The sequence below is a fragment of the Gossypium hirsutum genome, chromosome D02 (genome assembly GCF_007990345.1).
Source record: "Gossypium hirsutum isolate 1008001.06 chromosome D02, Gossypium_hirsutum_v2.1, whole genome shotgun sequence".
Classification (NCBI taxonomy): domain Eukaryota; kingdom Viridiplantae; phylum Streptophyta; class Magnoliopsida; order Malvales; family Malvaceae; genus Gossypium; species Gossypium hirsutum.
In genome coordinates, this window is record NC_053438.1 from 49,670,137 (window position 1) to 49,684,936 (window position 14,800).

Below are 14,800 nucleotides of genomic sequence, written 5' to 3' on the forward strand. Positions count from 1 at the left end.
AAGCCCCTTTTTTACACTAAACACTTCTTAGCCTTTACAGCCATGACTCATGCGACAGGGTTTACTGTGAAAGCTGACCCCCAAATATTACGCTTCTAACTATACAAGTAACTATTTTTCTATATAGAAACAAATAGATAAAATATGTTTTTGCTAGAAGATAATTTTTTTTAGAGTAATTTGAGTAAGTTTAATTCAATTAAATTATATATTTTTCCTTTGCATATTTGTAATTTTTTTTCTTAAATTTCGATTTGTTTGGATATAGATGTTGTTTTAATAAAACAGAAAAGGAAAAGAAAATAAGGGAGAAAAAGAGGGAGCTTTTCTTTCAAGTCATGATATGAAATCTGACTTTCCAACATGACCACCCACTACCGACTTGTTACTTGCTTGATACAAACTCTCCGTGTGCCTCTTTCATTAGTGAAAAAAATCCACTACCCTACCTATTTTTAAATTGAATTATAATATCATTTCAATTGATATTTTGTTTGTTCATGCTTGTGGAACCAACTAAAGGAGGAGGAAAAGGTTAAATTGTATTTATTATTAAGGAATTAATATTTTTATGCACATTTACATTTTCAAATTTCAGTTCTACAAAAATCGCATGTATTCGAATCCATGGACACGGCAAAATCTACTTTAGCTTTATGATAATGAAGCATTTTCATTCGGCAAAACAAACAAGGAAGAGATTAATTTTTCAACATATATCCCAAAAGCATGTATGAGACGATCATATTGCTCAGCTCATACCTTTACCTACATTCACCAGCTACATGCCCCATTTTGTCTGGTACAGACTAAAAAACCAACACTTCATAAGAAACTTAGGTCTAAAGAACACAAATGAAGGTACTCCAGAAAAATAAATAAATCAATAAACAACCTTGCATTACATGCTTCAACTCACCAATTGCATTTTTTGCATGCAACTGATAGATGATTAGCTTTATTTTTGTATTTTTTGCCACAAAAATCAGTAGTGAAAACTGAGCAAACCTTGTAACATCTGCTAGGGTTGCCAAAGCTAGTGAAAAAAACGTTTATACAGCACATAAATATTTCATTATTGCTATACTAATACAGTTGCCTCGACACTTTTTAACTAGTCCAAAGAAAATGCTCCACTGCAATATCTGCAAAATTCACAAAACACGACACGTAAAATCAGATGTTGAGGAAGAAGTTTGCTTCAAATAATATGGACTTTGGTTTTAGTCAATAATAAACAAGAAACAAGACAAAGGATCTAAGTTGCTCCCCGACTCTTTGTTTTCTTGAAATACCCATATCCCAACATGGGTAATGGAGATATGGTCTTTTAAAGATCCTCCAAATACATGGGAAAACTTTTTTAAAAAAATGAAAATACCCATATCTAACACTAACACTTTAGCTCAAGTAACATAGCATCAGATTTCTCATTGATAAATCATGATAAGTAAAAATTCATTTTGATAGAAATCATTAAAGACAACTTTATACTTCCCATTAATAACTAGAAGCATGAAAATATTTCAGGATTTTCTTATGCATGAAGAAAGCTAAAGTACGAGGAATAAGTAATCATCAAGAGGAATGGACAGTAAAGTGATAACACCAATCTTGTAGAAAAACAACTGCAGAACCACAGCTATAATCTCTCACCTGTTACTGAATTTCTCAACAGCATCTGACGCATAGAGGAGAGTTTCATTAGCTTTCTCTAAAACCATATAAAGTTCCTTCCCTCCAGTAATACGAGCAATGGCCCAAGCATTATTTTTCGCTCTAATGGACACTTCCAAATCTTTGTCACGACCTGGATTATCCCATTTTGATCGACTCTTTTCAGCATCTACTTCTTCTCTAAGCCTATTTAAGGCAAGTAAAGATTCCTGCATTATAATACAAAAAGAGAACCAGCAGAGGCTTTAAAATTTATCTTGATGACTCAATGGATTCCAACAAGGTATGAGGGCTTCTACTTTCGTGATAACATCAGAAACAATAACAACTTATATTTATTCTGAGATGAAATTTGATTGACAACTGGAAATTATATTTGACCAGAATGGATAAATAGAACTGTAGAGGCTATCAACCGTTAAAATGATCTCAACAAAAATGCTATTACTGTGAAATAACTGAAAAAGAATAGTAAAATCATGCTTAGTACTTAGGTTATTTGAACATAGGGCACTTACCCTGCAGTTTTTAGGAAGCAACAAAGCAAAATAAAGTCGCAACATTGACCTCTAATATATCAAGATACGCATTCAAGCTCATACATACTCCCCTATCTACAATATTGTTCACATATTATTTTGATAAGAGGAGGGGATTAGGGGGTGTCTAGGAATCAAACCCAAGACCTCATGCCAACAAGGACTTCATTTCAACGGAAGTCCTTTGCCATTAGACCATGGTCTCAGTTGACATATCTTTCACAGATTATTTAAAAGTGAAATTTGAAATCAATTATTGCCAGATTATAAGACACATCAAATGCTAACACATTTAATTCAAAACAACTTATACCACTGAAATGATCTTACACATTCTTCTTTTTTCCAGGTTAAGGCAAACAATATATTGTAACCATTTGAAAGAACAGCTCTGTGTTTTACCTTTGTTAATGTTGTAACCTTTGCTGGGGGTGAAGCCCTGGATATGTCTCTGTTACCATCCACTATCAAGTAGCGATACCCACTGACATGATAAGCATTCTCTCCACCCCATCCCTTTGACAACTTTTCTTCAACTTTCAAAATCTTCAGTGAGGCCTAAGAGTTAAAGAGATTGTCAGCCTAGCTAATTATGAAAAGATATTGTTTCTAAACTTGATAAAATTATTGCATCTAATAATTAAGGATCATTGTCTATTAGGAATTTGCTTTAATGCTTAAGTCATGCACATTTCAAATGTCCTAAACATGAGTTACCATTTCAGATATTATTATATCTATCAAGAAGACAAAAGGTTTTTGAAAGGTCTATATCACCAGTCCTTGTTCATACCACCAAAATATTTGAAAAAAGTGGATGCCAAAACTTTGCATGCAACAAAACAAATGGATTAGAAACAAAATTAGGGTAAAAGGACTTGGAAAGAAACAAAGATAATGCTTATATCAAACCCAAATAGTGCCATTGGTTTAAGACAAAAAGACGGACATAAGAAATTCGTATGTTAGCAATCTAGACTAGCAGAAATGACTTAGGCCATGGGCTATGTAAGGGCACGGGCTCTAAGATGCAAAAGAAAGATTTTGAAGGATGAGAAGTGGGAAAGACACAGAAATAAATGAATTAGACATGCTACGAGCTTATGAGGATACATTGTGAAAAAAGCATAGAATTTGGGAAACTAAAATAAAAAGTATTTGAATGAACTGGTTGATAAATGGAAATACTTATGCTAAGTATGATATATAGCACATGTAGGAACCAACATTTTCAAGAAGTTGCTGTTTCACAGCTGAAACACCTTGCTCCCCATTAAGTATAGAAGAAAGAGGGATAAGAAGGATCAACGTAAGGCTTTTGTACTGATAAGCACATAGATACATCCTCTCCTCCGTATGCTGTAGCCAAACTATTGGAGTGGTTACATCTGAGCCACCAACATCCACACCCCAAATATCAGTGATAAGAAAACCATCCTTCCCTTTGGACCACTTGTCATGCTGCAAGGGCCTTATAACACGGTATCTATTATCTCCAGCAGGAGAAGTATCTTGTGAACCATAAAATTGTTCTGAAACAGATCCAGAGGGGGCCAAGGTAGATCCAGCAGTAACATGTGATGAAGTGTTTCCCTTGCGTAAATAGGACCATGACCTTGCTCCAGAGGATAGAGCAAGTGGGGTTAGCCTTAAAACCGCATACGTGAACAAGTTTATGGTATCCTCCTGACAACAATATCATTAGAAGCATTAGTATTTAGTTTTAATAAAATCTAACAGGAATGGTTCCTGTAAGAATGTTGACCAGGAAAATTTATTTAGCCATTAAACATTAATGTCATTTTAGTATAAAATTTGAGTCGGGTGAGATAAACTAGAAAACTGCTACATCAGCTTTGAAGATCAGACCATACAGGAGAAAGTGTTGTGGACACGAGCAAGTCTTGAAATAAAATGAGCGAGGAGCATGGTGCGTTACCAGCAGAAGATTCTAATAGTCTGACAAGTGTCTGCCAAAACAAGAGGAAATCATTAAAACTAAAAGAAATAACAATTACAAACAACTCTCATTTTAAGGTGCATATGGTACCGTTCATCTTCTATGCTTATAGTAGCAAGCAGGTATATAAAGTTTTAATCAAGCAAAGCAGCAATGAATGATTTTCTATAAGTTTCTAATCTCCGGTTTTAAAATAGTTTAAGTTAGCAGGTTAAAAATTGCAGTAGAAAGCAACAGTGTTGTCAACTCTTGCATCTGGTATAAAAGGTCAAATATGATTATCCAGACTCATTTTTGGAAGAATCAAACAACTATTTAGAAGGTCAAACACTGAGAACTGTTCAATTAGATTCACTCATTAATGCCATATCTCTTATTCTGGTAAATTAAGAAAGCAAATCTAAGAGAGGCATCTAATGCTTTATTAAACTCCCTTTACCAGTTTTTCCTATGAAAATCCTAAACCTTATATATATAGTCAAGAAGAAAAATCAAAAAGTGTGTTCAATAGAAGACTCATGTCTCTGGATCTTACAGGTGAGCTTGATTGCGTTGACTTGCCCACTGAAAAGAGAAAAAGATCTAGACAATTTACAAACAACGACAATATATAATATAGTGTCACTTTGCTCTAATTATATAGCAAGAACTTAGAAATCTACGATAGGAACAATATATGGGAAACTTTTACACAAGTGGAAATATGTCGTTTGATGGTTCAGTAGATACAGAGTAATGATGGCACCAGACCTCAAATTCAAACTACATTATCACTTCAAATATAAAGCAGAGCAGATTCATTCGAGCATAGAAACTATCTATTATCAGTTATTCAGTATGCTAATATCCAGTCACTAGTATTTTAGTTCCAAGGGTACATAACTCGAAACTACCATAATATAAGTTTCTTCATCGGAGGTAGGAACTTTAAACCACTTATTATGGAAAATGTGAAAGAATTTTGGCAATTCAACTACACATGATAACTGCCAAAACACACACGCATGCACACAAATTCTTAACACAAACCTGAACTTCAATTGCAGCCTCTCGTCCTACAGTTAGCATCTGTACAGTCCTTCGTTCCTTTAAACAGTCACGGAATGATGGCAACAGGAGTTTCTTCCCAACCAGAAAATCTGCCTCAAAATAAAAGTTATACATAAGGTATGAGATATAGCTACTTCAGCAAGACTTGGAAGCACAAATCCAGATAAAGCCATTTGATACAGCAACTTCAGCATTACCCCAGCAGCACTCATCCAAGGGAGACAGCTTTTGACATGCTGACAATTAGTGACTTGCAATGAAATATTTTGAATAAAAGACAAAATAACAATAAACTTAGCACAAGTTTCAAGCAGACATAAAATTTCATAACTTACCTCTTAGATAATCCATGATGAAAGGGTATAAATGAGCACGAGTTAGTCCTCCGCCAGGTTCTTTGTCAAGCAAAGCTCTAATAGATCCATGAAACATCATGAAAAGAGAGTGAATTTCCTTGAGAACCTCTCTTAATGCATCAATCCGCCATATGGCTTCCGGCTCCTTACTTTTCTCCACTATCTATAACAATAAATAGCAGATATCAGACATCAGACTTTCCCATCAAGGGAAAAAAATTTTACAGATTGACCAAGATATATGTACTTTACTCTTTTTCCAACAAAATGCTGGTAATTAACGGAACACGTCTAAACAAGGTTTCAAGATTTCAAGACAATCTATTGACACCAATAACCAAACATTTGTACATCTATGCCTAAAATTATCATTCAGAAGCAAATGGACATAGAAAAAATATATATCACACTAGATAGTCACAACTACATTCATACCATAACCATCCAAATATCTGGCTCTGCCTCGTAAAAGACATGAGAGTGCCTCTCTGCCTCTATAACCTCGCAAGCAGCCTCCGGAGAGAAAATTCTGCAGAAAAAACTCGAATTTTTTTGTAAAAAGAACTAGCTAAACAAAGAAACTTTGTTCTAATCTTAAACTGAACACGATGGATCACGAAAGGGGTTCCTTAGTACTAACCGCGTGAATGTAATAAGCCCTTCGCTGAGCCCAATCACAGAGAGTTGAGTCGAAAAGGGCAAATCAGGAGGAAAGAAGTATAAAATTTTATCAAGTTCTTGCCCTTCGTGTTGGCCTCTTCTCAAATCAAATACGCAGAGTTGCATGCCTTCAGTAGCAGTGCCAATAGACGACAAACCCATGAAACTAGCTAATTTGTTTCAATGAACCTGATTGAAATAAACAGAAAAAGGAAGATTGGAACGCAAAAAAAGCTACACAATTAATAGGAAAGAAAAATTAAGAAAAAGCGACAGTGAGATGCCAAAACACTTTGTAAAATTTGGCGACGAAGCTTCTCAGATCCTCAGTAGCCAAAGAACGAGAGCGAGTAGACTTGCGGTTTGGAGATGAACTTTGAATCGTAGGTGGAAGGAGTAATTGTTAGTTAATGATTAAAAATTAAATTAAAAAAGGGGAACTTTTGGGCTTTCATGGTAAAGCCCAATTTGAGTTGGGCATCAAGTTTGGAGCCTAAAGCCTACAACCACTCTTTCCAAATTGCTTAAATTTAAATTATCAAAAGCTAACTAAGAATTAGTTGAGAGTGATGATAAGGTACATTAAGAAAAGGACTTAAACTCGAATCTTGAAGACAAAATTGTTGGGAGGGACAATTACGAACCCTGAAAAGATATCAATTAGGTTTAATTGGATTTTTTACATTTTTCACTTACCATTATAATTTGATTTGATTTTTAGTTTTTTATATAGTTTTTTTTATTTTTAGACTTATTTTGAGAAATTAAAGTTATTTTTTATGATTTTTAATATTATTTGATAAATTTTTAAAGAATAATTTTTCAAGTAAATAAACAATAATCAATACATATTTTTTATACAAAACTCTTAAATAATTTTGACTATTTTAAATATTTTTATTTTTTATATCATAAAAATTAGATTTAATTATAAATTAAATAAAAACTAGAATTCAATCTGGTTTCGAGTAACCACAATTTTTTAATTTGTATTTCATAAACCGTTCAAACATTACAATTTAGATCAATTTTTGATTTTTCAATTTTTCTCACTCAAACCTATAATAAACTAGATTAATGGCACGTGAGTGAAAATAATTAAAATATATATTTATTAAAAATCTATATAAAAATAATTGATGCTTTGGTTATAATAATAAAGTTAAATATTTATCATGTATGGTATTTTAGGTTCATATATTATTATAATCAAATTTTTATGAATTTATTATATAGAAACACAAACACACCCTTGTGTGTGTATATATATATATATTTACATTTGAGAGGGTATTTTAATAGTTTTATTACGGAGTGAGTCGTATTGATACCTTGGAAGTTAGGTACTATTGATAAATTAAAAAAAATTAGGTGTTACTAAATTAGATATTATTTTTTTAGTATTGAATTTATGTTGTTAATCTTTTTATATATTTATAAAAATCAAGTACCTTGATAATTATAATTTTTATGCATCGTTTTTAGAATTAGACCAACCAGTTGATTCGGGAGTCGATCGGGGTATAGGTCCTAAATAAGGGATCAGATCGATTAATCGTGAATCAGTTGAATCGATTAGACCAATTGAATTGACGATCAAGTTGAGTGAACCAATTTTTCCTTTTTTTTTTCCTCTTTTATATATTTAATAAATTTATTCAATTAAACCGAATGAACTGATTGAAACATGAATCGATTGTCTAATTAATTTAACCACCGGTTCAATTCTGAAAATATTACTTTTGTGTAACAAAAAAAAAGACAATTATGTTATAAATAAAGAGAGATTGAGAGAATAAAGAATAAAAGAAAATATAAAAGCAATAGATGATATACTTTATTGATCGAAAGGGATGATTACAATGCTTCATTAGAGTCTCTATTTATAGGTATAAGAAGTATAAAAGAAGTAGAGATCTAATTCTAATAACTATTAGAATTTAAAGTACACCAAAACTTTATCTTGATCATGATGGACATCCACTTAATAAGATATTCATAACACTCCCCCTTGAATGTCCATTGGTAGATAATGTGCCTCATTAAAACCTTATTAGGAAAAACCCTGTGGGATAAAAACCTAATGAAGGAAAAAGAGTAGAGAATCTATAATACGTATAATATGCTGCCTCATTAAAAACCTTATCAGGAAAACCTAATGGAACTGTAATACCCAATTTGCCATGCCCAATTTTATAAATAAAAATAAAAAATTATTAAAAGTCCATCAGGCCATATTTACAAGCCCAAAAAATAATAAACTCAAATTACATCAGCAAGCCCAATACCTAAACAACCCAAACACTAGACTAGCCCAAAGCCTAATCCAGCCCAACCTAGCCCAAAACATTCCCCAAACGCCGAAACCCTAGCAGCCACAACGAGCCTTTAGCACCGCAGCCACCAGGGCCTTCCCTCGCACGTGCGCCACCGCCACGTGCCATGCCTCCACTCCTACTGCTCCGTACGGCCGTACCTGTACACAAGCAAACAAGCAAAAACGAACAGAAAATAGCAGCAAATACAAAAGAGCGAAATATATTTTGTTGTAATTTTTATTTCGTTTTATCTTCGGCTATATAAAGCCATTTTCCAGAATTTGTAAGGGGGACACACACGAAATAAATACAAAAAGAAAAAATTGAAATCAAGGTTTTTTTCTCTTTCTCTTTTTCATTCTGTTCTTTTTCCAATTCATATTTCTTTCTTTTTCAGTTTTTTTTATCAGATATACATATATAAGGATAGATATAAAATAAAAGGCGAGAAATTACCTTTTAACAGTGCCGTTGGGTCTTTGCTCCCTCCATCGCCGTCGGAGTCTGGGCAGAGATTAATCGGTGTTCAGACGGCCAAGTTTTTAAATAGAGAGCGGCTAGGGTTTTCTTTGATTCAAAATGGCTGAAACATTTTCTTTTTTATTTATAAGGGCCATGTAAAATGACACCGTTTGAGGTTTGTTTCAATACCCTCAAAACAGTGTCGTTCAATCCTATAACCCAATGATCCGACCCGAAGCGGATTAGATCCGCACGTCCTGGTATTGGTGGGGGTATTTGCTTTGCGCTTTGGTTCAACCTAGTTTCTGTTGTTTCTTTAAATTGGGTCGTCTATTTTCCTACGGATTTCATCTTAGTCCACATGCAATGCTGCATTTTGAGGGCAGGGATTATTTCCCTTTTTGGTCCCTAATATTACGCGCATATTTTGACACAGCCCTTAGATATTTCTAATTGTGTTGTCTTTCCCTTAAATTTGGTTTTAATTTTCAATTTAGTCCCCTTTATGTTTTTTAATTTCGTAACTATTATTATTATTATTGTTATTATTATTAATGCTACTATAACTATTAGTATTATTATTTATATTAGTTTATATGTTTATTTACCTATGTATATATATTATTATTTTGTTATTTATATTATTACTTTAAGTTTTGAATTACCATCATATATTAATAATTAGTTTCATTACGTATTTTTTATGTAGTATTATTTTATGTTATAAATAAAATTATATTACCACTTTGGATTTATTATACATTTGTTTTAAAATTTCTTGTGTATTATTATTTAATCCAATTATGTATTACTTATTTTAAATTAACACATGTATATTATTGCATATATTTTAAATTTTCTTCTTGCATAATATTTATTACAAAATTCATCTAAATACTATCATTCTATCTAGTGTTTATTTTAAACTCTATTTTGAGTCTATTTCATATTTATATATACATATATATATTATTTTAAAACTTTTGTACGTATAATTTATTCGATTATGATTTCTTCTCTTGTTATTGCTTTTAGTGTATCTTAAAAAAATTGATTAGTAACTCATTTAATTTTTAAATGTTGTATGACCGAGGTTATTGTTGCTATTCATGTTTGAATTTATCCATTGCTTGTTTACATTATTTGATGATTTATCGTTCACTAGCATGTATCGTAATTTATGAATTATCATTTTGAATTATGCACTACCATTCAATCGCATTACATTTGTTTAGAAAAATGTCGAAATCGTTTTGCACATAAATCTTCAAAATACTCGGTATCCAAGATCTTCGAAAGAATTGAGCCCTAACGTATTGGGTTCCAATTTTCCTCGTCGATTCTAAATAATCGAGTTTATTCTTTAATCAAGACACACAAATAAAAAGCTCATTCTCGGGAATTTGACACGTTGTATCCTAACGCATTGAATATAACATATTGTTTTCTCGAGACGAGGATTCTTTTAACAAATGAAAATAAAGGCAATATTCGATATTTAGGAATTTTGTGAAATCGAACCCTAACTTACGGGGTTTTGATTTTCTTATTTGACCCAAACAATCAGATATCCTTCTCAAAATGCATAGGTTTTAAAAGTCAAGAAGTAAACTTAATTTTGAGGATTTAAAATGTTGCACTCTAACTTACTGAGTGTGACAATTTATTTCTTTGAAATAAGTGAGTCTCATCATCCAATTCATTTTATTCAAGATAAAAGAATCGTATTTTAAAATCTTTTCAAAAATTTGACACTAAGACATTAAACAATCAATTCGATACCAATTTTGGGCGTTACGAGGGTGCTAACCTTTCCTCGTGCGTAATCGACTCCTGAGCCTATTTTCTCAAAGTTCATAGACCTAAAATCGTTTTTCAAGGTGATCCGATCACACCTCATTAAAAGATTGGTGGCGACTCCAATTTTTCATTTTAATAAGTCGACGACTAAATTTTTGTTTTTTAAAAAAGTGGTTTCGATAGGGACAAAACATCGGTTAAGGGAAAAAGAGTACAACACGTATTTACTCCTCCTCATGAAAACATCACATACTTTCTCATATTCTACGTATTCAATTTTGAATACTAGTTTTTCAAATGACTATTTGAATGTATTGCTAAGCCTTTATATCACCATTCTTTCGAAAATCATGAGTGAGGGAAATTTTGGGGGAAATATATTTTGATCTCTTCAGGAGTTTCAACAATAATAATAGCAAACTTTAATCATGATCCTTCTATAAAAATATAAATATGTATTTTGGATCATTTTATCATCCTCTTTCAACTACTATTGACTAAGTCAAATTTACCACATATGTTCAATTATTTCAATTCATGTAAATGAATAATTTCCCGAGAATTTTAATATGCTTTTAGCATTCTAAATCCTTCAAAGATTTTAATATAAATTTTACTATATAGTGATTTATAAAGGGTTGTAACAATAAACATTAGACGCAAGTTAATTCTTTTATGAATTGTCAATTTAATAATATATCTAAAGGTTATTGCATCCACCTCAAAAGAATATTATATCTTTTCATAATCAATGCCAGGACTTAGCAAAAACTTCATATTTTTCTTTTGCAAAACTACTTCAATTGCACCCTCCCTGGCTTTATACCTTTAGATATTTAGATTACTAGTCCAAAAACTCCACGAATTTAATTGTACTTGAGTTACGTCTTTCTATTTTGATCAATTTATTCCATATCTATATTTCTCAATAGATTTATTCAATATCTTCCTTTTATTTCATTATTTCAATAACAATATTGCATGCAAAATCATTGTCGACCACTTTTATTATTCGGTTCCATATTTTCTCAAATTGACATAAATTATCGAGATCTCTTATTTTTATTATTTTAAAATTCAGTTTCAGGTACCTGAATCACTTCTGAAGTTATGTCTTGGGTCTCTTCTCGAGCACCCGCCTCCACTATATGACCATCTAGAAGAATTTTCATCTTTGGACCCGATCAATCTATTATTTATTCTAACCGGTTGTCCTACTGGGACTTTGATTCAAATTAAAATATTAGATGGTATATAACACTTGGTTATTCTCATTAAGTTTGTAAATATATCTAACAATTAACTTGTAATAAGTTATCCTTATTGAACTTCTAGTTTAAATTACTCTCCCCCTAACTCATTACAAGTTATTATTTCTCCCCCCTAATGTTGGGAAAAATATCGAATCAAAATTGTAATCACAAATCATGTCGTAATTGAATCTCGAATACATTCAAAACATCTAATAATATAAAGAAACTTGTAATTAATATATATTCTCAACTTTCTTTGAGGATTCACTCATCTTTGTGCATTGTGGTGGAGCAATTGGAACATATACGCACATACAAAAATTCATAAATTAGAAATATTTAGCTCTTGATAAAAAACCAATTGTAATGGGAAGTATTTATAACTTATTGGCTTGATGCGTACAACACATAAATCAACATAATCTCATGTTGAAATAGGAAGTTTAGTTCTCATAAGTAATGGTTTAGACATTAATCAAAGGCGTTCAATCAATAATTTCTCTAAACCATTATACGCATAAAATAACAAACTTTTATAAAAGTTTTTCAAACTCAACCACTAAAAGATTGAGATATAAACTCATCAGTATTAGCAAGATGAATTGTCTTAATTGCATGATCTAAAATTAATTATTTAAACAAGCAATTTTGCAAACGACAGGTTGCAAATTGATAACACATATATGATTATTTTGTAGATGCATCTACCAAAATCATATAATATCAAAATCATCCACTTTGTTAATGAATGGGCCCATATTTGTTTCAGAAATGCAAGACATTAAATCTCAACTTTAGCTAGTGAGTTTCTAATAATCAATTTTTAGAATAAGCAACGTATGAGAATTATTTTAAATTAAAGAATCTTTCGGTTCTTTAATGAATATCCATATGAATTCTTAATTAATTTTCGCATCATATATGATCCAAAATGGTCTAACTGGTCACGCCAAGTAGTAAATGCATTTGTATCAGTAAACTTCAGGTTTACTTTAACATGTGTTTCAATTGTACTAAATTGTAACAAATTAATAATTTTACTATCATTCCTTTTACTTTATATCCACATATAAGTGCTATTGTGACATTTACTACTGGAAATGTCTAAATCAATGTGAATATTATAATGTCACTAAGTTAACAAAATAAATATAATTTCCAAACAATTATATGCAATATTCACTTTAGGGAATATGGCAAAATCTTCAAATATCTAAAAAAAATTGCAACTTCAGGTGCATCCAATCATAACGAGTTTTAGATAAAATTATCGTATTTTATTACTCATAATAATAGATCTTTCACAGTCAAATATTTTTCTTTTAACCCCTTAATGGGGATGATGACAAAAGAATATCACAAAACTTATAAAATAAATATAAATTAATAACCCAATTATCTCTTTTTCATCATTTCAAAATAGATATTTATAGCAATAGTGATTCATATGAAATATAATATTTTCTTCATTCAAAATCTCAATATAAGATCCATTATAAATATTTTTTAAAACCAATGGATTAACCATCACAAGATATTAATATATTAGCTCTTCTAGAGCTTTCGACTAATTTTGTACTATCAAATATTAGAATAATATTTGTCTATTTTAATACCAAATAAGATAAATATTTTCTATCTATAATGATAGAATTTATTACTACATTCCCATATCCTTCCTCAAAGAATATTAACAGAAACAAAATATTTGGGCATATGCCACATGTGGCCAATAATCTTTTATATCACATTGATAACATAAGTTATCTTTAACATTTGAAAAGTTATCTTGAGAATTCTCATTGTTCTCTTATTTATTACTATGTTCTCACTTTTAGTGGTTCATGATTATATCTTTTATTTTCACTACAACAAAACAACCCTACTGTGACACTTTTTTGACCTAAGAAGACGCAAAAAAGGTTGGCATAGGCTCCGTGACTAGGGGTGTGCATAATTCGAGTAAAACCAAAAAATTCAGTTAACCGACCGAATTCGGTTAATCGGTCGGTTAACCAAATTTTTTCGATCGAGGGTCAGTTAATTTTTTTATAAATTTTCGGTTAATGGTTAATTCGGTTCGAAACTGGTCGGTTAACAGAATTTTTTCGGATTAACTGAAAAAATTAATAAATAAAATTATCCAACCCAACCCAATTACCCAACCCAATTACCAACCTAATAAAAATAAAACTAAAGTCTACCCAATTACCCAACCCAATAAAACTAAAACTAAAGTCTACCCAATTACCAACCCAATAAAAATAAAACTAAAGTCTTAACTCTAAGTCTCTACCCAATTACACATGTTTTTTTTTTAGGTTTAATGCAAATGGAGATTTTTTTTGGAATGAAGAAATGGATATAAATGGAGAATAATAAAGACTTACATTTCAATTATGTGTTAATTTCAAGACTTATATAATGTTTTTAATTATATATGTAGTGATTCAATTCGGGTAATTCAGGTAATTCGGTTAATTTTTAACCAAAAATAAAAACCATACAATTTTCGGTTAATTTGGTTAACCGACCTAATTAACTGAAAAAAATTTGGTTCGATTAATGTTTAAAAAAAACGGTTCGGTTAATGGTTAAAAATTTTAGAAGGTCGGTTAATTCGGTTATAGCTATTTCGGGTCGGTTAATCGAATGCACACCCCTATCCATGACACTTTTGAAAAAGCGTTGGCATAAGTCAACATAAGCCGACCCTTATTGAAAG

At 31.2% G+C, this 14,800-nt stretch overlaps 1 protein-coding gene across 2 annotated transcripts; it reads right to left on the minus strand.

Moving 5' to 3' along the window:
* Positions 1 to 862: 862 nt before the first annotated feature.
* LOC107909968 (vacuolar fusion protein CCZ1 homolog B) lies at positions 863 to 6,647 on the minus strand. Of its 2 annotated transcripts, XM_041089364.1 has the most exons (11): positions 6,535 to 6,647; positions 6,223 to 6,431; positions 6,018 to 6,111; positions 5,562 to 5,745; positions 5,424 to 5,462; positions 5,206 to 5,315; positions 4,091 to 4,186; positions 3,444 to 3,902; positions 2,619 to 2,774; positions 1,657 to 1,886; positions 863 to 1,145 (listed from the first exon to the last, which is right to left on the minus strand). In XM_041089364.1, the coding sequence occupies exons 2-11, from the start codon at positions 6,402 to 6,404 to the stop codon at positions 1,115 to 1,117; spliced, it is 1,581 nt and encodes a 526-aa protein (XP_040945298.1). In that variant the 5' UTR covers positions 6,405 to 6,431; positions 6,535 to 6,647; the 3' UTR covers positions 863 to 1,114. The 2 variants fall into 2 exon arrangements, with proteins under 2 accessions (XP_040945298.1, XP_040945299.1); XM_041089365.1 differs by lacking the exon at positions 5,424 to 5,462 and having other exon boundaries at positions 6,533 to 6,639.
* Positions 6,648 to 14,800: the final 8,153 nt, after the last annotated feature.